Raw genomic sequence first — 25,331 nt, 5'->3', positions numbered from 1 at the left:
ACGGAATCGTGTAAGTACCTACCTATTCGTAATGTCTCATTCATGAGGACCGGCTGAATCTCTAGCATGAACCAGAGCGGTACACCTATGGATTCGAATAATTACCGGTTGCAGCATTATACTATTACTACTTCCATAAGAACATAGCCTTCCATCAAGCATTACTAGGATACCTAAGTACTTCTATAGATCGATACCCCCTATAAGCTTATTATATAGTTTTAACCCTAACCCCCCATCCTCTTCAGTATTATATCCATTCCTACACTCAATCGCCTATACAGTCTTAGCAAGAGGTGTGTGTGCGTGCACACACACACACCGCATTTGACAAATCTGGCTATTTGATATCGCTTTACACGACTCAACTCAATTGTTTAATATTGAAATTTGGCCAAAACTGGTACAAAAAGTCGATATTTTAATACTCTACGTTGTGTAGTTGTCTATTTTAATATTTACATTATCTTTTGAACCGTTATTAATATAGTGCGCTATCCTAATACCCGTTAGAAGGTATTAATAATAATAATGCTAGTAAATAATAAGTATTCTAACGACGTTATTAAGACTATTGGTGTAAGTGTAAGGAGTGTGTGGAAATATAAGCGTACTTTATTAGATATTAGTAAGGTATTTTTACTATCGCGAGCTTCCTAGAATACTAGAAAGCTTCCTATATAGGCGCTTGAGGTATAGCGTATACTATATTGCTCCCTATATTTTATTGACTGTAATTAATATTATAAAAGAAGTTATAAACCTCCTCGTACTAAAACCCGATTTATATTTCGACGAGATTTGTGCCTTTTTGGTTAATGAGTATAACGTATACGTTTCGACCGAGACCGTACGGTAGTACCTTCGATAGGAAAAGTGGAAGAAGAAGCGACTTTATATAAAGGTATTATAATAATCCCTTATATTAGTAGCTAAATAGATATTAAAAATCTCTTTATTTATTATAGAAATATTCGTATTTTATAACGAATTTAATATAAACCGAAGGGACGGCGCTTATTGTATTAGTTGGGTACCCCGCAGTGCTATTGCGATAGTATTAAATAAATTCGTACGCAGTATGCGGTATTACCTCCTCCTAACTATTATAGTAGATAGGTTATTAGATGTGTTGGTATTTAGAAGTGTAATAGATTTAGTTGGGGTTTGGAATTGGATAGTAAAATGCCTACTCTTTAAAATAAATCTATTTCCTAGTCGCAATAGTATTTTGGTGATAGATAATACTAATTGGCACTCTTATACCGAATTCTAGTACGTATATAATTAGAAGGGGGTTTTATTGTAGTATTTGTTACTATATTCTCCCGAATTTAATCCTATTGAGGTATACTTTAGCGATTTTAAGCGGTAGTTTAAAAGGGTATATTGTAACGAGGGTAGTAATAAGATATTAAACGACAATTTTATTACGTTTTTTAAACAATTAACGTAGGATATAGGGTATAAAGTATAATAAATTAATTTAATAATATTAATAAAGAATATAGCGAATTATATACTAATAAACTAGTTAAGTATAGAGAGACGGGTATTATATTTGGGCGGCAGTAGAGAGTGTAGAAGGGAGAGATGGATTTATATATATTAAATTGAATTATGTACTAAAAATACTAGAAATATTAGAAATATTAGAAGTATTAAAAGTATTAGAAATTGTATTTATCTATATAATAATATTAAAATGCTAGAAACCCCCTTCTTTTGTTATAAATCGACTTGTAATATCGTTATTGTTCGTTGGGACCGTTGGTAGTAGTGCTATCCGCTATAGAAGTAAGAGCTCTAATAATATTATATTTGAGTATAGTATTAAATTACGGGTTTAGAATATATATTAGTTAGTTAAATTACGGCAATGGAGGTTAAAGGGTATATTTACTATAGTTTAATTACATTGCTAGTGCTATGTGCTTAATTTTGAGGAAATCTTTAATACTATCCTTAAATACCGTATAGAGGTTGTAACTAAACCCTAGCCTTGTAAACTACTCTACCGGCTACTTTTTGAGTACAAGTATATCGGGCGGTACTTCTTTATTCCGGAACTTATTCCTTAAAGCGATTAGAACTCTATATACTAGTATTACTTTAATTAACGATCCAATATAATAATACTTATAGAACGCTTTAAAGAACTCGGTAATAATCTCTTTAGCCGGCTAATTAGGCGGGGCGGGGGGTGGCGGTAATAAATAAAGACTAAGAATCGAAGGTATAGGCGGACGTAGTATAAATAATTTTCCGGCTTCTATTGGGGAGTTTCTAATCTCTTTACTTTCGTCCTCTTCGCTCGCTATTAACAGTGGTACGATTAATAGCGGTACCGGTAGTTAAGTAAATATTATAGTCGTTGTAGAGATAGGAGGAGGGTTAGTATTAGTACACTTAGTAGTAAGAGTTTCGCGGTTGGTCGGGTGCCTATAGAATATAGTAGTAAAATATTTTAACGGTGTATACGAATTGATAATTATTATTTTGCTCGGTAGGGGGAAAGCGCCCGTTATATTATAGTTATAGCTACTAGCGATTGTTGAGTTGGCGATAGAGCTGCTAGCGGTATAAGGTAGTTGGATTTAGGGATATTGAAAGTAGGGAGGGAAGTGTTAGTATAGTAATAGGTATAGCGGGTATAGGGGAGGAGGGTATGGCTAGTATAGACCTCTAAAATTGTCCCTCCTTAGTATAGTTTATAGTAGATTATTTATAGTTTCTATATTGGTATTACTATTATTGTTATTGATATTATTAATAATATTAACGTTAATTAGTAAATTATTACCTCCTCCCCTACGTTTACTATTACTATTGCTAGTACTAGAGGCGGCTACTACCTTATTACTTAATATATTTTATACTAATTTAAATAGTAGGTTAATTACTGTAGCCTTCCTTAGCGATATGGTGCGTACCTATTTACTTATATTTTTAATATTAAGGTTATAATAGGTTATACTCCTATTTATAATATAGTACATTTAGTATTTAATAACTTTATTATAATTCTTATACTTATAACTAAGATTATACGTTTATATTTATACTAGCTCTTAATATACGGTACCGCGTAGCTTTACCCCCGTACACTCCTCTCGCTACTAGTCCTCCTCTAAATTCTTCTTAACTTTTACTAATATAGTATTTATTATAATGCGTTTAGACTTTTCGGTGTCGGTTAGAGTCCGTAACCTTTATAACAATAGTATATCGATTATTTATAGGGTTAGGGTAATAAAAGGATTAATTAGACTACGAGAGGGGGTAGGAGTAGAGGGTATATTACTATAGGAGGATGGGGTAGCTAGGATTTTACTGGCGGGCAGGTTAATTAATTGAAATTTAAATAATATAGTAAAATAGTAATACTAACTAGTATAGTAGAGGTACAACTTTATAACGCTCTTATATTTAATATTATTATACTCGTTATAAAAATCCTTCCCGGGAATAGTCTTATTATATATAATAACCCGGGCGCGGCGGTTATTATAGGTAGCAGCAATATATATAACGTTGTATAAAGAGACTAACTACTTTATCCCTATAGCTATATTATCGCTAATAATATCTTCTATATAACCTCGCTATATATATAGAATCTCGCTAAGTAATATCGTCCTAAACCGCTATTTATAAAGTTCGTTATTATTTTACTTAACCTTAACCTCTCTAAATGAATTACGTTCTTCGATAGTAGGTAATTTAGTACGGCTAGCGGTAATATATAAACCGACTACATTAAATTAGACCCATATCGATTTAGGGTATTTAGGATATAGCGGCGGTGCGAAAGTAGTTAGCTTACGGGTAACGCGGGGCTAGGCCGGTAGTACCGAAGTAATTAGTTTAGTCGGGGAGGCTACCTTACTATTATCGTTACCCGATAAATAAAAAGAGGTATCGAGAGCCTACTTCTTGGGGGTAAGGCGGACAGGGAATTATTACTCGACCTTATTATTATTATTAGAGTCCTCTTCGCTACTAGAAATTTTAATGGGTATCGTAGGCTTGGGGGGGGACGACGGCGGCTTTAGGATTAGGATTAGCTCTAGCTCTAGTACAGTAGCCTTCCCCTTCTTAATGGCGGTCTTTTTAACGGCGGTCTTGATGGGAGTAGCCTTCTTTTTGGGTAGAATAGTTTTGGGGATGATTTTAGTAAATTACTCGGCTTTACGGCTCTTTTTTCTAGGGTAGGAGGAGGCGTGTTATAGAGTTATTAGGCTAGGATTTTCCTAGTCTTAGTCTTTATTGAAGTAGACTATTAGTACGCTACTTCGAGTATAGGATTGCTTTATATTGGCGGGCTTTAAATTAAGGATTGTTTTAGGAGGTATTATTACGATGGATTTGATTAATTACTAGTATTGTAATTACTTTGTACGTTGAAATAGCTTCAAATTAATTTAGAAATTATTGTAAAATAATAAATTTTAATAAAGTTGTACAATACAGAAGTGCGGTGTGTGTGTGTGTGTGCACGCACACACACCTCTTGCCAAGACTGCATAGGCGATTGAGTGTGGGAACAACTAGGGAACCATCCGATTCCCAAACTGACGGAGTGCATCAGAACATTCGTCGGTTTGCATTTACCCACGCTGGTCTCACATCTGTCGAGTTCTGTTCTGTCCATTTGCGATTTCTCTCGAGTTATTCCCCATCGATAAATCCACATTTGCCATGGCTACCTCTAGGTACAATGGCAGGCAGGACAGGACCGGTTGAAGCCTGCCTCCGCTCATCAAAACATGGGGAGTAAAGCGGGAGCAAAGTCAGAAGGGCATCTGGAATGACGACATGACCACATAGTGTAGATCCCATCTTGTTCCTGCCAGGCAACGAATGGGGAGATCTCTGGACGCGTACGCTCGGGACGGATGCAATGCAGATCATGGTGTGTGCTGTTTAACTCGTTCCCCGCACCGTCACCACCAGGCACAACAGGCAGCTTCCCAGCATCCTTTGCAGTCCGAGTCCAGGAAACACAACGCAACACATTTGACCGACCGTCTTGAAGGCACCACCCAGCAACCATCTGCACTTCCGCCACATCGGGTCGGACTTCATCTCGGGTGACACACAGGATCTGGATGACGTCGCCGTTACGGATGTCTACCAGCTGACTTGTCTGCATCTCCGCATTGTCCTCCTTCCCATGCAGCAACAGCAGTGCCATCATGCTGCCCACGCGAAGGAATAAAGTGTGTGCCCTCTGCTGTTGAGCAATCCGGGCGATTCTCTCGCTGTTCTCCCTTTCATCAACATATCACCAACCGGCTTCTTGGGTAGTTGAACTGGGTACTTTCAAAGCAACATGATCCATCCAGAGCAAGTCGCCGACATGCTTCGGCCCACCACATCCACCACATCCAGCCATGTGCCGGGACCAGTCCCGACCGTGGTCCGTACGTCTCCCGCCTCCGTCTTCTTAGGTATCTTCTGTTAAACCGAATTCCCAGACTAACACTATGTGAACCAGCTACCCCAACAGAGTATCAAACCCTTGGCGAAACAGGCCACCGCACTCTATGGGTGACCTTCGCCCTCATGGTGCTCTCGTCGGGCATCTTTGCCCTCCTGTCGTGGAACGTGCCGACCTCAAAGCGTCTGTTCCACGTCATCACAACGCTCATCACCGTCGTTGCCTCGCTCTCGTACTTCGCCATGGCCACGGGCCACGCCACCACCTTCAACTGTGACACCGCTTGGGACCACCATAAGCACGTGCCCGACACCTCACACCAGGTGTGTCGCCAGGTGTTCTGGGGCCGCTACGTCGACTGGGCCTTGACCACGCCGCTGTTGCTGCTGGAGCTGTGCCTGCTGGCCGGCGTTGATGGCGCTCACACGCTGATGGCGATTGTGGCGGACGTGATTATGGTGCTGTGCGGCCTGTTCGCGGCGCTGGGAGAGGGAGGAAATACGGCGCAGAAGTGGGGATGGTACACCATTGGATGTTTCTCGTACCTCTTCGTCATCTGGCATGTGGCGCTTCATGGCAGCAGGACTGTTACAGCCAAGGGACGTGGTGTCTCGAGGCTATTTACCGGTTTGGCTGTGTTTGCGCTGTTGCTGTGGACTGCGTATCCCATGTAAGTGCTTCATTCGTAATCGTGCGCCTCTCGGTTGTTGCTAACAAGACCTCCTTTCATAGTATTTGGGGAATCGCCGGTGGTGCTCGCAGAACGAATGTCGATACCGAGATCTTGATTTACACCGTTCTCGACTTGCTCGCCAAGCCCGTCTTTGGTTTCTGGTTGTTGTTGAGCCATCGGGCTATGCCCGAGACCAATATTGACCTCCCTGGCTACTGGTCTCATGGCCTTGCTACTGAGGGTAGAATCCGCATCGGCGAGGAGGACTAAGCGGCGATCATTGAAGATGAAGGTTGAGTACGTGGTAGACGATGGTGTAGGGTGTCGGAGACTCCTTGAGTCAATGCATGATGGACTTATCGTGGGTATTGGAGCGTTTAGGTTGAGGAACAACTTGAGTCGGCTTTCTAGGCTGGAGACGGACGCTGTGGTCATTTTTACGGCAATGAACGAATAGGGGAGGTTTTTGACAGTCATTTTCACTACGGCTAAAAGTGTGTATAATCGTAACAGCTTGTCTCCGAATAAAGCAACGGCAAAAAAATAAATGAAAGAAATTGCATTGGACCACAAATGGTTCTTGTTTTGCAACTGTTTTGGATCACCGTGGGCGTTCAACTACTGTTTAGAGTTGCCTTTTCCCTCCGTCTACTGACGGGCAGCTTGCCAGGTCGATACCAACTTGAGCCAGGCGTTAGGACCACTTATCTCTTCATCGAATCATCCAACACTGACACTACAGCCGCATCACAGATCGCATAATCCCATGTTCGATAATACCCTACACTACTGCAGATATAATGACGATCAAAGGCATGTGGACGAAGTGATCACCTTCTCTCTGCAGTACGGCCTGTAAGTTTTTTGGAAGGGCACAGGAGAAAATCAAAAGTTTTTATGAATTACATGACAATGATGAGCATTTGCTTTTTCACCAAGTTTTGATCAAAGCCCGAATCAACATGCGTGAATGTGCAGATATCCCTGTTTGTACATATGATCGCTCAGTATCATACTAACTTCTATGTACTCGGCCCCGTCACAGCCAGGGACGGGGTGAGTTGACGTTGCATCCCGCTAAAAAGGTCGCAGTTGTGCGGGCTTTTGTTCCTTTTTTCTGCTGTGTTTTCGAAACCGTTATCTCGATAGGGCGGCGGGCACTCTAGGGGAGGACGGAGGCTTCAACTTCCATTCTCTTCTACAAGACTATGGAATTACTTCGTGGCATCCATGGTCGCTCTGTAAATTGTTTTGCTTTTCTTGTGTTTTCCCTGCCGTTCCCGCTCCCGCTCCCGTTGCCGCGGCCCTTTTGTTCCCTTACGTACCTACGTTACTTCATATGCATATCCCCCTTCCCTTGTTATTGTAGAGTATGAAACCGTTGTCGGTCGGTTAGACGCCTCATCAGATCGTACATACCGTTTCTATTGACTGCATGTATAGACGAGATGGAGAAGTGTACTTTGAATCGATCTTGACATTTTCATGACAAGGTCAATAACCGATTTCCCTTTGGTGAAGAAGTCGCGGAAATATATAAACAGGACCAGTAGCTCTGGTGGCGGTGACAACTCTTTCTCGTTGCCGGCTTAAGCCTTGAGGCGGATATAGTAGCAAAAAGGGGGGGGGATCTCTACATCACCACCATCTATGGCACGTACACGATACCTACGACATCAGCGAAGGTGGTTCCCCTCGGAAGTAACAAACGTTACATTCCTCCTCTTACTTTCTCCATGAGTGCCCAGTCTGATGCAGGCTAGCGACGGGAGGCTAGGTATGGTTGGTTGCAGTTGCTAGGTAAGGTAATTTGACAGGGCGAGACGGGCACTGACACGTACACATTTGGGAGGGTTGCATTATGGGAGGTTCAAGGTTGTATCCGTCGAGTCTTTTTTTTTTTATATTTTGGTTTCTTCTTTTGTTTTTGGTTAAAGTTTGCGATAGACTACATTTCGTAGAGGGATGTGTTTTGGTTTTTTTTTCTTCCACTTGCCGCGAACGATGTGGTTACAGAGTCCTGTGTAGAAAAAAAAATGACATATAACTCGGAACTGAAACAACGCGACGCGGGAGAACCACGTTTCTACGGGATCTAATTGAAGGGATTGACGTGTTCCCGTCGGGTCCGGGTGTTGCTATTTGTTTCTTTTGGACGGAAACGGGACGACGTCTGGAAAAAAATGCTGTTGAGACACCAGAACTCTTTCGAAGGAATGTCTTGACATATGAAGAATGGAATGTGAATATTTCCATCAACAGGAATGGAAATGACGAGGCACTGCAGTGGAAAGCCCTGCGTATGTAACACTGTAACGGATGCGTTGTAACTGCGTATCGACTTTAGCCTGAATACGACTGTTACGCTGGACGCTGATAAATACCGGGGTATGGGGTAGAGCTAGTCCGGAGAGGGCAGTGATGAGCACTTTGTGTGTACGTACGTGTAAGAGTTTGTTACCGGTAGCAGCAAATTACTGTCTATGCGCAGCGCTCGCTGTCTTCAGAATTTCGGTTACCTCGACGACATCAAATCGTGATGATGGAAGCAGTCCGAGTGGGGTGGATTCTTGAGCACAGAAAGCACAGTGTGATGGAACGGAGAGGCATGAAGCATTGAGCGTGCATGGACTTGTGGTGGCCAGCACAGCGCAACTGTCCGATGCCTCAAATAGCACAGCTCTCGGTTTGCACAACGTCCACGGCGATGTTACGACACACCGGAACGCGGGCAGCGGCTACTCAGAGCCCCGACCGTTTGCGGCGAAGCTTCAGGGCGCTACGGGCCACGAGCAAGTGTCAAGCGGACCGGACGGTCAGTTTAAGGCACTCGCCTTGTTCCAGTCGTTTTCTCGCTTCGAGTTCCCGAAACCGTTTGTGAGCCGGGAAGATGGGACTTTGTAATCACTTACCCTTTTTCTCGCACTCAATTTCCTTGCCACCTTTGTTCTTGTTTTTTTTTTTTTTTCGCGTCGGCCGATACGGCTACCGCCGCCGTAGCCATCAATTGGGATTTTCGACGCTCGATCACCAGCCATCAGGATTATCGACAGTCTGGTCAACCTTCAACAAAGGCCAACTTCTCCAACTCGATCTGTCCCCTCACCTGACTGCTTACTGCCACTGTCCCCATTCGCCTAACAAGCTGCCAACGCCACCCGAAACTTGTGGCGTCTGGGGTTAGCAAAGGTTTGCTTCTTATTGGAGTCATCAAGCGGGGTAGACGGCATGCGGAAACTGGCAAATTCTGCGTAGAATCGACAGGTCGAGAATCGGAATGGCATTTCCTGTCTTTCTCGAACAAGGCGCCTCGGCGCTTCACCTGACAGCGCCAAGGTCGATCTTTTTTTTTGTCGAGCGTGCCAAATACCGAAAGCGACTTGAAATCTGATGATAGACAACGTCGATGATAGTCCAGCCTGGTATGTCGCCGTTCCAGAGTACACTAGATCTCGTTGTACGTTGGGTCGAGTTTTGGATAGCCAAGCCGTCATCGTGATGGAAGACCGGCTAACTGGCTCAACTGGAGCAAGGAGCAATCTTGATGGTCACGGCATCTGTTTTGTCGCCATTTCTAGACACAGTTAGCATTTGGACGCTCTTCAGGCACATAAGACTGACAGCACTCACACGACCATGAAGTTGTCAGGAGGCAAAGGGGCTGAAGAAAGCAGAAACTCACCGTCACAAGATGACAAGACCAAAAGCGTTGCCAAGGCTAGACAGAGGGTGCCCTTAGCTGGCACTATCCAGAACTGATATCTGCTTCTCCAACCTTTCGGCTTGTAAACGAATAATCCTTCGCAATCTCCAAATCCGCTCCCGGATCGCGAATGACAACGCCTCCTTGCTAGAGCGGCACGGTACGGCAGAGTGGCCGGTTCTGTTGGTCAGAACACCCCCCAGAACGGCCCGAAAAGAAGACAGAATAGGGAAAACATCCGGCCGTCGACCTCCAGTCATCTGCACCGCGTACCTAATAGTGGCACACACGACCACAACATGGAAATAAAAAGGATGCAAAGGGGGGTCCAGAGGCCACCAAGCGGGTGGTGGGGCCGGAAGAAGTACGTCGACAGAAAGGGATTGGCTACCTTAACCTCGGTCACTGCCACGCCGTAGTGGCACAGGAACGGATACCACTCTATTTTTTCTATGTGTCCATCTCAGTCCACCCGTCCACAGCGTCAAACGTCTCAGCAGTCCGTCCATCCTTCCACAGGTAGCCGGACAAGCTTGAATTCCTCGTGGATGAACAAGGCTGACAGGAGTGACCTCGTGTAGAACATATCCGGTCCTGAAGATTGATTTGGAGGTTCGGCAAACTACGAGCTGCGATCCGAAACAAAGAGCGCTGGTGCCACTCGTAAATCCAGGCCTAACCAGGCGTGGAATCGTAGAAGTTTTACAGCTGTGGTCGAGTGTAGCCAGGCAGCAGACTTGTGACTGGTAAACAGTCAGGGCTGCCTCAGCCTGTCAGGCTACCAAACGATGGGAAGTTTCTTTCACACATCATCGCACATCCTGGGAGAGAGAGAGAGAGAGTCAGGCGACAGATGCAACAAAGGGAGCTTCCAGCCCTTCAAAGTGGGCTGCCGAAAAAAATCAACAAAGAAAGAAACATTTGTCACATGAGACCACACACATTTGCTATCCAGGGGGCACATGATGCGGGTTACCGTCCAGGCTGGCTGGCTGGCCGGATACGTCGAACTGTTCCAACTGTCGGAGCAGTCCTCGATCTGTCGCGTACACCGTAGGTAAGAAACTGAATGATGACGGGGCATCATGTTGCGGTGTAAGAAATGCCCAGCCCCCCCCCCCCCCCCCCCTTCTCCTCTGGTTTCCAAAGAGCGAGAGCATTCGTGCACTGGAAGTGTACCTAGGGCATGTCTACCAGCAGGTTTTGCCCTCGTGGTCAGTGATAGGAAATCCCAGCGCCAAAAACCTCAAGGCAGCATGAAAGAACAGAGAATTTCCATACCTAGAGGTACCTATCCACCAAGCAATTTTGGATAAAAAGGGCTTTTTTCCAGAAGGGCTCGGCGAGCTAGGTAGCGAACTCTGAGCCACCTCAAGGGGGCAACAGAATGGTACACTACTGAATGGGTAGCCGGAAATTGACGGTGGTGGCTCAATGGCTTTACTGGGGAGTATGCCCCTAGAGGTAATCTCCTAAGTAGTGTACTGGACTGTGGTAACGGCGGACAGCCACTCATGTCATGAACACGACTTTTTACTAGCTCCTTGGCCTGGGCAGGCAAAGCCCGATGCCAAGCGCTGGCGAAGGAAGCTGTGTTGTTGTGCTGAAGGAGGGAACAAGGGTGACTGGGATACCCCACTGCACTGTCGCCGCTTCGGTCCCCTTCCCGCCGGTCTTGCAACTTTTGTCGAGACTTTCAAACTGATTAGTGTACGCTAGAATCAAAGTCACATGCCATTCCAAAAATGTTATCAAGACGACGACCCAAACCCAGACGATATCATATGGTGGTATTGGGCGGAGATTTCCCCAGATTTGTTGCTCGTTCGTTTTTCTCCTCAATCGCACGCGGTCAAATCCACCCGTCCCATGGGGAAGAAGCCCCTCCATAATAAAAAAACCACACCATCATGGGGTTAATCTGGGGAAAACAAGATCGCAAGGTCGGGGGCAAAGTGAGGGGATTGGGGGAATGGACTGGAGAGACTGGAGAACAATGGAGAATATTGGAACTTTGGAGTCAATCTAGACGCCAAAGACTCCACAAAAGGACCGTTTACAAGCGGCCCTGCCCTGCACTTGGGAGTGGTTTGGGGCCCCTGTCGCCCCGGACCACGTTGCCATGCTTGTCCTAGTGGAGGTTGCGCGCGCCGCCCGCCCCCGGTGCCTGGGGACTCCACAGAAATGTTGGGGTCAGCAAGCGTTCTGGATTCCATTCTTTGGGACGAACAGATGGATGGAGGGTGTCTGGCTAAAAAGTAAGTGGTGTTGTAACATTCGACGTCGTGTAAGGGACAGAATGTTACGACGATTGTTACCATTGCTGAGTGACGTTACTCATATAACACAGTCTTATAGAGAGGCGGGTCGGCGCGACTCGGTCGTGGTGCACTGTGATCTGTCTGGTTCAAGGGAAGGCTTGTTGGGAGCGAATGGTTACAGCTGATAAATGATAATAGCGTCGCTGTCACGGTCACCGTTGCCAAAGCGTCGGGAGAGATGGAGAGCGGAGACCCGGCCCTGCGCACCAAGCGACGGCAAGTAACGGTGCCGATGATGCCCAAAACAAACCTGAAGCTCCCATCCAGAGAGGCACCGGGTCAAGTAGCCCCGAGTATGGGTACGCGACATGGCGTATGTCTGGTATGCTGTATGCGAGTCAGTGTTGGTGATACCCCGAACCCAATCATTCAATAACGCTTTACCCGGATTAGTCCGAGTACAGTAGCTTCTGGATTATGTATGTATTGCGCCCACAAAAGCGCCGGTACTAATGTGCAAATACTGCCGAAGGGTGGTCATTCGTATTTTCCTACCAAGCAGGCGGGACGTTGGCAACTTGAACCTTTGGGATATGTCCTTGTCTGGATTTTTGGGGGGCTCCTTGTGGGAGGACGACATTGAGCTTGGCTTCACTTGTGACTGGTAAGCAGTGAGAGTTGGCTGACTCGTGTGGGCTCCTTGGCGACCACGATGTCAGTTCTGGGCATCATTCGATACCTCTACGTACTCTGGTACTAGGCGAGGAAGCCGTAGGAGCATGCTGGGCAGGACTAGAAATGAAAAGGGTATCGTGCTGCGTGCCACCATGATCACATACATAACTTCAGCCTCAAAGTGATCCATGTTGTGGTTGTGGTTGTGTCGAGGAAACCCAAGACCCTAATTCTGAAATCTGGTGGTACGACAAGGCTGGACGGGGTCACTCTGGGTTATACTCGGTCCTTGTGTTCGACCCATTGCAGATTTCATCACTGCTGAAGATTCGATACTGATACTAACTGGGTATTGTACAACGGTGCATCGTTATCATCGTCAGGATCGTCTCCAGTTTTCTCTGATCCTCATCAAGGGTTTGACAGCAAAGGGGCAAGAACACGTCCGTGCGACAATTCAACCCACGACACTACGAACCCAACCCCAAAAACATTTCGGCTACTGCAACGAAGATCGTTGAATGATGTGATTGCGATTATGGGTGGCAGAAAAGTCTTGTACAAGGAACAAGGTTGTGGACAACGAGTTTACCTAGCTTTGTTACGATTGTTACACAGCTCGTTGAAGCAGGCGAGATTTTGTACCCCCCATCCCGGCTGGCCCATGCTTCTTCTAGGCGAATTGGTTCAGGCAGCCGTCAAGGCCGGCCAACAAGTCTTCTCTCCAAAATTACATGGGGGAATTGTTCCATTCCTTTCGATCCTTGAAAACCCACAGTCAATCACATACAACCATACGCACAGGAAGAACAGAGATCTATGTCACCACGTATCTGAGATTTTGGAATTGGGAATCTAAAGCCAAAGATGCATGCTCCTCGTCCATTGTGTGTGACGGCTAAGTATATTGAAATGCATCGCTCATGCAAGAGAGCAGAATGGAATAGAAGGGAACTTGATGAAGGGTTTTTGAAGAGCAAGATGAGAACACTTGAGCCCCGGTCTCGCTTCCTTCTAGAAGCACATCCTTCATCTACACCCTCATCAACGGATGCAAATCATCACCGTCACCATCACCATGGTTTGCCAAGTAATGGGTGTCGCCAACGTCCCGGAAATAACCTTTAGCGTGTGTCATGGCCCAGAAAGGGGCTTCGTATGTAGATACGTACCGTACCGTAGAAATCATTCCCATTTGCATACCTAGGGAAATTGTAACCACACCCACGCGCGCGAGCTGGACGGGCGTCCACTCGGTCAATCGCCAAGTTGGGAATAGAGAAGTCGCTGTAATAACATCAATCACGCGGGAGCTACGGAAACGAGAGTGCCAAGCGAACGTTTCTCCCAGGAAATGCAGCTTTGACGTCTTGGTGGTGGTGGTGATGTCGGGCTGGTAGTGGTTGGGACTCTGGTTGCATGGCGGTGGGACTGGACCTCGGTTTATATTTTTGAGCGCGAACAGTTGACCGAGGTGGAAACGCAAACGGTGTGGAATGCGGGTGATCTGGAGGAGGTCTCTTCCATTCCCGGCGGGCGGTCCGGCTTGTATCCATAATGATGATGATGCCGTCAAGAAGAGTCGCCCCATGCATCCCGTTGAAGAAGAAGAGCGAAAGAGCAAGACACGCATCGAAAAGAATGAAACAATGAAAGATTGACGACCGGGAGCAAACAATGCTAGTAATTCGGGACTGGACCGAGACCCAAGACATTCCATACCGGGAGGAAGAAGAGTTGAGAATTGATGCGATTCAAGACGCTCGCGGTTACTGTAACAAAAGTTGGGGGGGGGGGGGTGTTGGGGGGGTGTTCAGTGGTTGTGTCTCAGGTAATTTTGCGTCAGGAATGTAACGCACCGAAACGGGGTTCAGAAGCGCTGTACGGATGCGTTCCTTCACATGACTTTACAATACGGATACGGCTGACAAGGGGGGTAATGATTCAAAATTTCAGCGACATCTCGAGAGGAAGCAGACCAGACTGTTCGAGGCCAAGATCTAGTGCAGGCCAAGCTCTCTCGCTCGGCGTTATTCTGCATCTCTCGTGCATGGCGCTGCATGGATGGGTACCAAGGCCCCAAGGAGGATGGCCACAATCTGGGGACCCCATGGAGAAGGAAGGCCACCCCTGAACTCGAACAGAGATATGGGATGGGATGGGATGGGATGGGCCACTCCTCCACCATCCTCCGCCTCCGCCTTTGCAACCCACCCCAGACCCAGCACTCCAGACCCTCTCCACGATGGGACTTTTGCTGGATTTGGGGTAGAATCTTCCTTCTCCGCAACAAAAGGGGGTGGTCTTGCACGCGACCCCCCGGGCGGGACAATGGCGAAATCCCCAAGGAGCATGTTGCCAAGTTGGGGAAATCGCCCTCTGTCTGACTCGGTCTGGCTGGTCTAGGTGCGAATCTCCGTTTTCTGACTGGCCGGATCCGACCAAGCCCTCCGCAGCCACCAGAGTCCCACCCTCCCCCGTCTTCTCCAACTTGGGAATCTGTGGGCATGCGTGGTTTGGGCATGGGGAAGCCGGCAAGGTTCCAGAGTGTAACCACGGGCATGGGCTGTACTAAGATACAAGACCTTGAACATGCAAACTCAGTTTACATAAAGAGCTTCGCATCCCGTTTCTCACCCCCTTTTCATCAGCCGCTTTCTCGACTTCCTTTCTGTGTCATCAACAAGTGATCTACCTCCCTTCATCCCCTCTTTCCTCCTCTCGTCTCCTTTTCGCTTCTTCCCTTAACGACAACCAGACGACAAGAAAGGGAAATCAACAAACACAAGAGTCACAACAAACACCATGTCGTCCGCCCACGAGAAGGAGACGGCTCCTACAGCAGCCCACATTGGGCTCGCTCACACCCAAGATGTCGAACGCATCGAAGCCCCCGTCACATGGAAGGCCTACCTCATTTGCGCCTTCGCCTCATTCGGTGGTATCTTCTTCGGTTATGACTCCGGTTATATCAACGGCGTTCTCGGCTCGCAGATCTTCATCGATGCCGTCGAAGGCACCTCCCCCGTCCGCGATGCGCTTTCTGAATCCCACCAGTCCCTCGTCGTCTCTATCCTGTCCTGCGGTACCTTCTTTGGCGCCCTCATTGCCGGTGATCTCGCCGACATGATCGGCCGCAAGTGGACCGTCATTCTCGGCTGTCTCATCTACCTGATTGGTTGCGTGATCCAGATGATCACTGGTCTTGGTGATGCTCTCGGTGCTATCGTTGCTGGCCGTCTTATTGCTGGTATCGGTGTGGGTTTCGAGTCCGCCGTCGTCATTCTGTACATGTCTGAGATTGTAAGTCTTCTCTTACCCGTGACCGACTTCCTTCCAGGATGACTAGGTAACTAACCATTCATTCAATGTCTGCAGTGCCCTCGCAAGGTCCGTGGTGCCTTGGTCGCCGGTTACCAATTCTGCATCACCATCGGTCTTATGCTTGCTTCTTGCGTCGTCTACGCAACTCAGGACAGGCCGGATACCGGTGCTTACCGTATTCCTATCGCCATCCAGTTCATCTGGGCTCTCATCCTTGCCGGTGGTCTCATGTGTCTTCCCGACTCTCCCCGGTACTTCGTCAAGAAGGGTAACCTCGCTGCTGCTACCAGCTCTCTGTCCCGTCTTCGTGGCCAGGACCCCAACTCCGAGTACATCCAGGTCGAGCTTGCTGAGATCGTCGCCAACGAGGAGTACGAGCGTCAGCTTATTCCCTCCACCACCTGGTTCGGCTCCTGGGCCAACTGCTTCAAGGGTTCTCTCTGGAAGGCCAACTCCAACCTCCGCAAGACTATTCTTGGTACCTCTCTTCAGATGATGCAGCAATGGTGAGCTCCTCTTTACTCCTTAAGAAAGGTGGATGGACATGATGCTAACAAAACGTAGGACCGGTGTCAACTTCATCTTCTACTACTCCACCCCTTTCCTTAAGTCTACCGGTGCCATCTCCAACACCTTCTTGATCTCCATGGTCTTCACCATCATCAACGTCTTCTCCACTCCCATCTCCTTCTGGACGGTCGAGCGCTTCGGCCGCCGCACTATCCTCTTCTGGGGTGCCCTCGGCATGCTCATCTGCCAGTTCCTCGTCGCCATTATCGGTGTCACCGTCGGCTTCAACAAGACCCACATGGGCCCCGACGGCGAGTCCATGGCCAACAATGTCAGCGCCGTAAACGCCCAGATTGCCTTCATCGCCATCTTTATCTTCTTCTTCGCCTCCACCTGGGGTCCTGGTGCTTGGATCTTGATTGGCGAGATCTTCCCTCTTCCCATCCGTTCGCGCGGTGTTGGTCTGTCCACTGCCTCCAACTGGCTCTGGAACACCATCATCGCCGTCATCACCCCTTACATGGTTGGCGAGCAGCGCGGCAACCTTAAATCGTCCGTCTTCTTCGTCTGGGGCGGTCTTTGCACCTGTGCCTTCATCTACACTTACTTCCTCGTGCCTGAGACCAAGGGACTCTCGCTCGAGCAGGTCGACAAGATGATGGAGGAGACGACCCCCAGGACTTCGGCCAAGTGGAAGCCTCGCACCACCTTTGCCCACGCGGCTGAGGATGGTATGCTCAACGTACCTGCTGAGAAGCAGGTTTAAGCTATGAGCTGAGCGTTGACACCACCGAAAGAAAAAAGAGAAATAGAAAACAAAAGAAAAAGAGAGAAGATGGACAGACACCCACGCTTTCGACCAACACGGCCAGCGTTCGACAGAGAAAGAGGATGGATACCCCGCGGTTGTATTTTGAGCGAATGATTTTGATGAGCAGGCACGAGTACGAAAGCAATGAAATGCGTGATGGGAATGATTTTTCTGTACATGCGGTTGGATAAGCTAAGAGTTGTTTATGATATCTCTGCGCGGGGTGTGTACGATGGCGATGGTGTGTGGTGGCTGTCCTGGTGTCGTTGTTGTTGGTGGTCTTTTCTTTGTCAATCCTCGATACCTTGGTATACCCTCATCGGATACCGTAACTATACCACCAACCAGCCTTACTTAATTGATGATATCAGCTGCATATTTTGAGCTCCTCGTGGTGAAGTGCACACTTGTGTTTACGGTTTTCCAAGACGTTCACGACACCTTGGCAAAGACGCATTGACGGCACTTGCTCCTCCATTGAAACGTGACAAGACTCGTCAACCCCAAGCTCGTAAGTGATGATCGCTTCATGTGCAACACCAACGATTCCACGCCTTCGGGTGACTACCGCGATCCGCGAATTGTTTGTCTCAGCAATTCCCGTCCTTCCCCATGATCGCCCGGTACCTTGGTCGGTTCGCGGATTCACGGGCGAGCGGTGTTCAAGCAGCTGAGCAGGCATCTTTGATCTGGGCATCTACCGAGACGGTGGCGTTTTCCGCACTACGCTAGCGCCGTCCAAGCAGCTCCCCAGGACCCGTCGCTAGCAAGCATCTAGGCCAATCTCTAGCGCACTCGCAACGCAAAATCTTGATAAGGAATCCACATGCGTCAATTGAAGGTTCGAACGGCAACCGCTTGGAACCGCCAGAGGCAGATTGACCACTGCATTGCTTTGCTCACTTTCACTTCTTGGCTCTCGCCCGTCCGACATGTACGCGCTGCCCTTGTGCTCCGAAAAAAAGGAAAGAAAAGAAACAACATAAAAATATGCCTGGTCATACCTAGGCAGTCGAATAAGACACCGAACATGCATGGCTGCGCTCTGATCGGGGGATTTTGATAGAAGAACCCCAAACACACCGCTTCTTAAGCTAATTTGGTTCAGATTGTTCCACGAGTGCCGAAAACAGATTTTGAGTAACCCAGACCCCAAACATGTGAAGCCAGACTTTGAGTGTGTTCTGAGACAAGCATCGTGGCATTTTGCCTGTTGCCTGAAAAGGAAGTGCGGACGTGTGCGCGCTTAACAAAAAACGGGGGCGGGAATCACCAATTGGCGGGGGTGCAACTGAACATTGAAACACAAGGAAAGGGCAAATGTAGTTCAATAACGTGAGACGTCGTGTTAGGGGGGAGAATCCTAGAGGGCTGGCTTGGAGTGTAACCATAAGACAAAAAAGTGAAGGTGAGGGATGACGGGAACGCGAATTGAAAGCGGTAACTGAAAGAAAGAAATAGAAAATAAAGATAGTGGAAGAAAACCGAGGAAGACGCCCAGCGGAATGTTGATTCCTCGAAGGGTATCATACTTGAAGGTGAGACCTGTGATAACCATCTCTTGTTGTATTCAATGGACGTCTATCGGAGCTTTCAGTAATCGTCAGCTCTTCGAAACCGATCGTCTGACTGGCGGGCGAGCCACTTTGATGTCCCTGACTTGACTTTGGTGAGAAAAGGTGACACACAATGCGGAAAACGGGCTCAGTTCCGATCCGTGGGTAGGTAAGATTGGCGTGATAAAAGCGGTTGGCAGCGTCTACAAGAACTAAAAACTGAACTGACTGAAAACAAACAACGAAAAGAAGAAGCGCAGAAGTGAGGAACTTCAGGGTCATTCGCTGCCCCTGGTGTCTGTCAACATCGCAATTCAGGCACACCCAGGTCTGGACCCCCAATTTTTTATTTAATTTTTTCAATCCAGGTCATTGGCTTCCGACGTCGGAAAGTGGGATACACGCCATACAGCTAGGTAGTGCCCGATCTGAACAGAAAAAGAAATGCAGTTCTGCATCAACACCAATGGAAGTGATGGCTCCAATCACGACGACATCTGCCGATTTGGCCAGCCAGCAATCAAGCATATAAAGATTCAGCTCTCGCGCAGTGGTTGAGATGTTCTCCTTCCCTCAATCCATGGTGGTGAAAACCGTCTCAGCCAGCCGATCTCGCAATGCCGTCCGTCTGATCATTCCCGACTGCCTGCACTGCCCTATGTAAATGCCCTATCTTGTGAGAGGCCTGACTCCACTGAGCCCACTGAAGCCGGTACGCTGATGTGGGCTGGTGGGTTAGTCTCCCGACTTTCCGCTTCCCGTCCACAGCTTTTTCTTCGGCAGTCAGCTTCATCGCCAGAACGGCCTCCACTTGCCCAGACATGACATCACGAGCCGCCGAAGGGGTTTGATGGGGCCCTCCAGAGCTGGGGGTTATCATTCCCCCGGAAAACCTTCCCCCATGCCCACGACCCCGGCAGCGTCCAGCAAAACACCATCGCCTCCTACCCCGCACAGCGGCAATGCCAATCTCGGTGTCCATCTCACCACCGACACCCCCGGCGCTCGCCTCAGGACCCTCCCAATCTGGATGATCGCACCCCGAGATCCTTCAACATGAGCCTCTTCCCGCCGGCTGGACCCATATTGCTCGCCAAAATGACACGACAGGTGGATCTGGCATGACTGGATGTCGGTAGGGCGCTAGGCAGCCGAGTGGTAGTATATAGCTAAAGAGCCGCCCTGCCTGCCGCCCTCCCTTTCAGCAGCTCCCACCCTCTTCTATTTCGTGCCGACACCACACCAACACACAGAAATCAACCATGCCTCTTCCTGCTGGAGTTTACCGCGCGGACCACGTCGGGTCCTTCCTTCGCCCCAAGGCCATCCTCGAGACCCGTGAAAAGGTCGAGAGCCAGGCCGCTACCGCCGAGGACCTGCGCAAGGTTGAGGACGAGCACATTGCTACCGTCGTCCGGGAGCAGATCGAGAACGGCCTCCAGTCCGTGACCGACGGTGAATACCGCCGCGCGTGGTTCCACATCGACTTCCTGCAGCATCTGGCCGGTGTCGAGAAGCGCGGCCATGTCACGTCTACCAACGTCACGTCGCACGGCATGACTCCTCCCCGACTTGTTGTTGTCGGAAAGTTGGGCCACCCGAACCCCATCCAGGTCGACGACTTCAACTACGTGAACAAGCAGGTGGAGGCGGTTAAGGCCTCCTCGGGCGCCAGCCAGACCGTCACCGCCAAGGTGTGCATTCCCAGCCCGACCATGGTGTACTTCCGCGGCGGCCGCGACGCCATCGACGCCGACGCCTATCCCACGCTCGAGCCGCTCTTCGACGACATCGCCAAGGCCTACCAGGCCGAGCTTGACGACCTGTACGCCGCCGGCTGCCGCTTCGTTCAGCTGGACGACACCAATCTGGCCTACCTCTGTGACGAGGGCATGAGCAAGGAGGCCGCGCAGCGCCACGGCAAGACGCCCGCTGAGCTCACCCAGCAGTGCGTCGACATCATCAACGCCTCCATCAGCAAGAGGCCCAAGGACATGACCATCGGCATCCACCTGTGCCGCGGCAACTTCCGCTCGCAGTGGTTCGCCCAGGGCGGCTACGAGCCCGTGGCTGAGACTCTCTTCAAGGGCCTCAATGTCGACGTGTACTTCCTCGAGTTCGACGACGCGCGTTCCGGCGATTTCTCTCCGCTCCGTCACCTGCCCGAGGACAAGATTGTGGTATTGGGCGTCATGTCGAGCAAGAAGGCCGAGCTGGACGACAAGGAGGCCATGATCGAGAGGTTGAAGGAGGCCGCGTCATACTGCCCCAGGGGCCTGGACCAGCTGTGCTTGTCGCACCAGTGCGGTTTCAGCTCGACCAAGGAAGGAAACGACTTGACAGTGGAGGAGCAGTGGGCCAAGGTGCGCCTCGAGGTTGAAATCGCCAAGCAGGTTTGGGGTGACGATCTCTCGCAGTAAGCGTCAGTTCAGTTTGAAAGAGGTAAAAAAATATTAGAATATTTGGATGCATTGGCTACGATCCACGCTTTTATTTTCTCAAGATACATAGCAGTGAAAAAAAAACTTGCAGATGGCAACAGACTCCATGGGAGAGCTGAGCAAAAACCAAACCTCGATGCTTTTTCCATCATCGATTGGGACCTATGCTCTATCTGATTAGATAAGGATGCATCAACCAAGATCGCCCATATCATTGGTAATTGGTGTAGCACACCACACCACACCACTCGAACACCATCTCACTGATTGAACGTTTATATTTTGAATTCAGGACACCTAGCCAAAGATCACCAAGAGGTAATAAGGCAGAACGACCCAGCCCCGGCCACCGGGCAGCAAGTCAGACCAGAAGTTTGGAAGTAATTCCCGGCAATGATCAGCTAGAGGTAGTTCCATGCGAAATGACGGACGACCCTTTGGTCAACGTTAACGGACTGTTCATCTTCGTTCGTGAAGTTGTGGTGCGGAAAAGCCAACACACGAAGCAGCTCAAGCGGTTCTCGTGCATCGGTACTCCCTCGACGCGGAATGCCGATTCGGACCTTAACCGCCATTCCGTCTGTCTCCATGTTGTACAAACCGGCACATGCCCGTCCGCACTTGCTCATCCCTTCGTTTGCGTTGTTCCGTTACCCATTACCGTAACTCTGAGGACCGATGCATTATCATCATTTGATCAGCGGTCATTGTTTGCTTTTTTGGACAATGAAGGGTCACAATGGAACTACCCTGGAATATCAACGTGGCAGGCGGGATAACCCGTGTTTAAGTCCATACCTAACCCGTCATTTCTTTCTTCTAATACCTTTCCTCCTGCTGCCCCCACGGCGTCGTGGTTTAGAATGGATCCTGACGGGGTATAATATCACCCAAGAACAAAGCCTGGCGGTATAGCTGGGAGGTGACTGAGAGTTTGAGAGGAAGAGGTTCAATGAATCAGTACTGTGAATCATCCATTGCTGAAGAGACTAATCACAGTCTAGCCATGGAAGAAGAGGCCCGCGTTGTCTTTGATGAATCCTAGTTAGACTCGTAACACCTAGGGCTTTCTACCTTTTTGCTTTCCAGTTGGTCGTCGTCAAGCTATCTGCTTCGTACTCCTCCCGTCTACCTACCCTCGACAGCGATGTCCTTCATTACGACCACCATAATCCAGCAGAGACACTCACCAAAATGACTTTACCCACCGAGTCCGACTCGGCGGTCACCCGCCTGATCATCGTTTTCACCTTACTGGCTTCCCTAGCCGGCATAACTCTGGGATTCAGATACTACTGCAAGCACCGCTACGCCAAGCAGCTAGGTGTTGACGACCTCCTTCTGGGTGTCTCCTATGTACGTTCGTCATCGACATCCATCTCCTCCCCCCAAATACCATGGCACCCAGTTTCCTCTCTAACACACTTACCTCTACGAACAATAGCTCATCCTCACCGCCGCCGCCATCTGCACCGCCGTAGCCTCCCGCCACGGCTTCGGTCAGCACATTTGGACTATCCCTCGTGTCACAGAAGCCATAACGGCAGCCAGGATCGTCTTCATCGGCGGCGCTTTTGTGTTCTTCGGCATCGCCCTGGCCAAGACGTCCATCTGCCTGACGCTGTACAACATCGCCCGAAGGAAATGGCAGAAATGGGCACTGGTGTTTGTGGCTGCTTCAGTGCTGGTAACCAAGCTGTTGTCGGGCATTTTCATCTTTATCTCGTGCACGCCTGTGCAAAAGAGGTGGAATCCGATGGTGGAGGGGAGTTGTTGGGATATCAATGTGCTTTGTCGGTATTGGTCTTTTTCGGGAGGTGAGTTGTCTACCTACCTATTTGGATTGGGGAAAAAAAAAGAAAAAAAAAAAAAAGTCCCTGATTGACTGACTGACGGGCTGACTGGGTGGTTACTAGCGTGGTCAGCAGTGACGGATTTTGCTTTGGTGGTACTTCCTTGGTGCATCATTTGGCACCTTCAAGTGAAGAAGATTGAAAAGATCGTGCTTGGGTTTGTTTTGAGTTTGGGGCTTCTGTAGGTCTCTTTCTTCCTGGACGGGAATATTGGTCATGCATTGGTACTTATCGTTGTGCTAATGAGACGATGATGCTTAGGACCGGCATCGTTGCGGCCATCAAGACGACATACATCAAAGCTTCGGACCTGGAGAATGATTTTACCTGTCAGTTCGCCTTGTTTTTCTTTGTCGCAATCAGTGATCATGACTAATTCGTCGTGGTGAGCCAGACGCAGCAGCAGATCTAGTCATATGGGAATCTGCCGAGCTAGCAGTCGCCATCATCGCCGTTTCTATTCCATTTGGCCGCTTGGCGGTCCAAGACTACTTCAGGAGGAAACGAGCACGATCTGCAGGAAACACCACAAGCCAGGCTAATGGGACCCGAAGTACACAGCTGGCCACGTCCGAGTCAACAATGGTCCGGAGGGACGTTAATAATGCTGACGACGAAATGCCCCTTGCCCGGTGTCAACTGAAAGCAAAAGCCAATGATGGCGTCAGATCTAGTACTGTGTCTCTAGAGCAATTTCTGCGTGAGGCTCCAAAGATGCCGGGAGCGTGGAGAGAGTCGGGAATCATGCTGACGAGGGAAGTTTCAGTTGGAAGACATCGAGATGATAGTTCCGAACAGGAGTTGGGATGCCGAGCCTGGTCACCGCCGCCGCCGTCGAATGTGTGAGCAGTTGGAAATCGGGCTGCTTTGGCAAAGGTGGAAGTAGGCAGAATGATACCTATGCTTGACAATGACTGCCATAAGGGTCCGCAATTGAAATGAAAATCACTGTTTTGTCGAGGACTGAGAAGGAGGTCGTCAATGTTACATTACAATCTAGTTGTGCCTGAATTGCGGGGAATTCGCGCGCTCCGCATAGCAGCGGGGTGGCCCGCCCATGCAGCCCTACAGTATCATTGATGTCCACTCCGTGGATGTTACAGCCAGTACATTGTACATACATACGTACAATGTATGTACGTTGCGTAATTTACCACTGATCACCTTGTCTGGATTTCTCACCTCAAAATCTGCCCTGGTGTGTGCAGGGAACGCGATACTTCGAACAGTCGTGACCAATCCTACTTGTGGTTCCTCTGTTTACTTGAAATCTAATCCAAATTTCCCCTGTTTCGATCTTCAATGTGCAACTGACCGGATATACCCATTATAGGATTTGTTCGTCTAGCATGCATTTTTGCCATCATCCTATCTCACCGGGCGCTCAAAGTGGACGGCATTGGAACCACTTTTCCGACATCCCATCCCACAACTCGACAAACGTTTCTTCCAATAGCCCTGCCAATGGCTGTTTCCTACGAGTCCCCTAGCGCGACTCTTCCAGTATCCCTTTGTGATGTCTCTTCCATCGCCACTCTCGACGTCTGACGAACTTAATCCTCAATCAAATACTCGCGTACTCTCTAATCGCCGCCACGGATCGGGGGTGAGACTTTAAGCCTTCTGCCGTAACGCTGTACAGGAGCATCACAACCCCCCCCCGTCTTCTTCCTTGCCAATTTCTATGCTACCGGACGCAAACTGTGCGGAAGCTATGTGGGTCACACCATTTCGTGAGGCTTCTTTCGTCAGCTTGAACTCACCAGTCACGGCTGGTGTTAGCTTCACAGAGCGCATGTTAGTTTGATAGGGCTTCAAAGACCAGCTTTGCTACGTTGGCCACATACACTCTTGTTGCATGTTTCGTCCTTACCTATGTAGCCATTGTACCTCGCACTCTGGTTATGCATCTGAGTTTCCCTACACTACCTTGAAGAGCATGTGGTGTATCTACTACACCTATACTACTTGGAGATCTGCCCCTCTATCAAGTGTAAGACCTAACACTTTGACGCCGACCCGCACTCCATCGCCATCACCTATCATGTATCACGGGTTTTGCTACGCCATCTTCATTCACG

General features: G+C 48.8%; 6 protein-coding genes across 6 annotated transcripts; all 6 read left to right on the top strand.

Moving 5' to 3' along the window:
• The first annotated feature begins 4,608 nt into the window (after window positions 1-4,608).
• Window positions 4,609-6,684, top strand: nop-1 (new eukaryotic opsin-1). Its single transcript, XM_954328.3, has 3 exons — window positions 4,609-5,426; window positions 5,501-6,113; window positions 6,176-6,684. Exons 1-3 carry the CDS (start codon window positions 5,336-5,338, stop codon window positions 6,384-6,386), a joined length of 915 nt encoding a protein of 304 aa, XP_959421.1. The 5' UTR covers window positions 4,609-5,335; the 3' UTR covers window positions 6,387-6,684.
• Window positions 6,685-8,537: 1,853 nt separating this feature from the next.
• Window positions 8,538-9,875, top strand: NCU10056 (hypothetical protein; the record flags this gene model as incomplete). The annotated part of the gene is made up of 4 exons (XM_954329.3): window positions 8,538-8,556; window positions 8,767-8,993; window positions 9,530-9,538; window positions 9,723-9,875. The coding sequence occupies 4 exons, from the start codon at window positions 8,538-8,540 to the stop codon at window positions 9,873-9,875; spliced, it is 408 nt and encodes a 135-aa protein (XP_959422.3).
• Window positions 9,876-12,003: 2,128 nt separating this feature from the next.
• On the top strand, window positions 12,004-13,276 carry NCU10057 (hypothetical protein; the record flags this gene model as incomplete). The annotated part of the gene is made up of 3 exons (XM_011397009.1): window positions 12,004-12,077; window positions 12,279-12,439; window positions 13,065-13,276. The coding sequence occupies 3 exons, from the start codon at window positions 12,004-12,006 to the stop codon at window positions 13,274-13,276; spliced, it is 447 nt and encodes a 148-aa protein (XP_011395311.1).
• A 2,122-nt stretch (window positions 13,277-15,398) lies between these two features.
• hgt-1 (high affinity glucose transporter-1) lies at window positions 15,399-17,778 on the top strand. The gene is made up of 3 exons (XM_952976.3): window positions 15,399-16,058; window positions 16,134-16,585; window positions 16,644-17,778. The coding sequence occupies exons 1-3, from the start codon at window positions 15,561-15,563 to the stop codon at window positions 17,353-17,355; spliced, it is 1,662 nt and encodes a 553-aa protein (XP_958069.2). The 5' UTR covers window positions 15,399-15,560; the 3' UTR covers window positions 17,356-17,778.
• A 1,619-nt stretch (window positions 17,779-19,397) lies between these two features.
• Window positions 19,398-21,672, top strand: NCU10020 (methionine synthase). The gene has a single exon (XM_952975.3). The coding sequence runs from the start codon at window positions 20,219-20,221 to the stop codon at window positions 21,374-21,376; it is 1,158 nt and encodes a 385-aa protein (XP_958068.3). The 5' UTR covers window positions 19,398-20,218; the 3' UTR covers window positions 21,377-21,672.
• Window positions 21,673-22,543: 871 nt separating this feature from the next.
• NCU10019 (hypothetical protein) lies at window positions 22,544-24,096 on the top strand (the record flags this gene model as incomplete). The annotated part of the gene is made up of 5 exons (XM_952974.2): window positions 22,544-22,753; window positions 22,842-23,214; window positions 23,314-23,431; window positions 23,512-23,579; window positions 23,645-24,096. The coding sequence occupies exons 1-5, from the start codon at window positions 22,592-22,594 to the stop codon at window positions 24,094-24,096; spliced, it is 1,173 nt and encodes a 390-aa protein (XP_958067.2). The 5' UTR covers window positions 22,544-22,591.
• Window positions 24,097-25,331: the final 1,235 nt, after the last annotated feature.

Source organism: Neurospora crassa, linkage group VII (genome assembly GCF_000182925.2).
Source record: "Neurospora crassa OR74A linkage group VII, whole genome shotgun sequence".
Taxonomy (NCBI): Eukaryota; Fungi; Ascomycota; class Sordariomycetes; order Sordariales; family Sordariaceae; genus Neurospora; species Neurospora crassa.
Note: the sequence above shows the minus strand (reverse complement) of the source record. Positions and strands in the feature narration are given on the sequence as shown.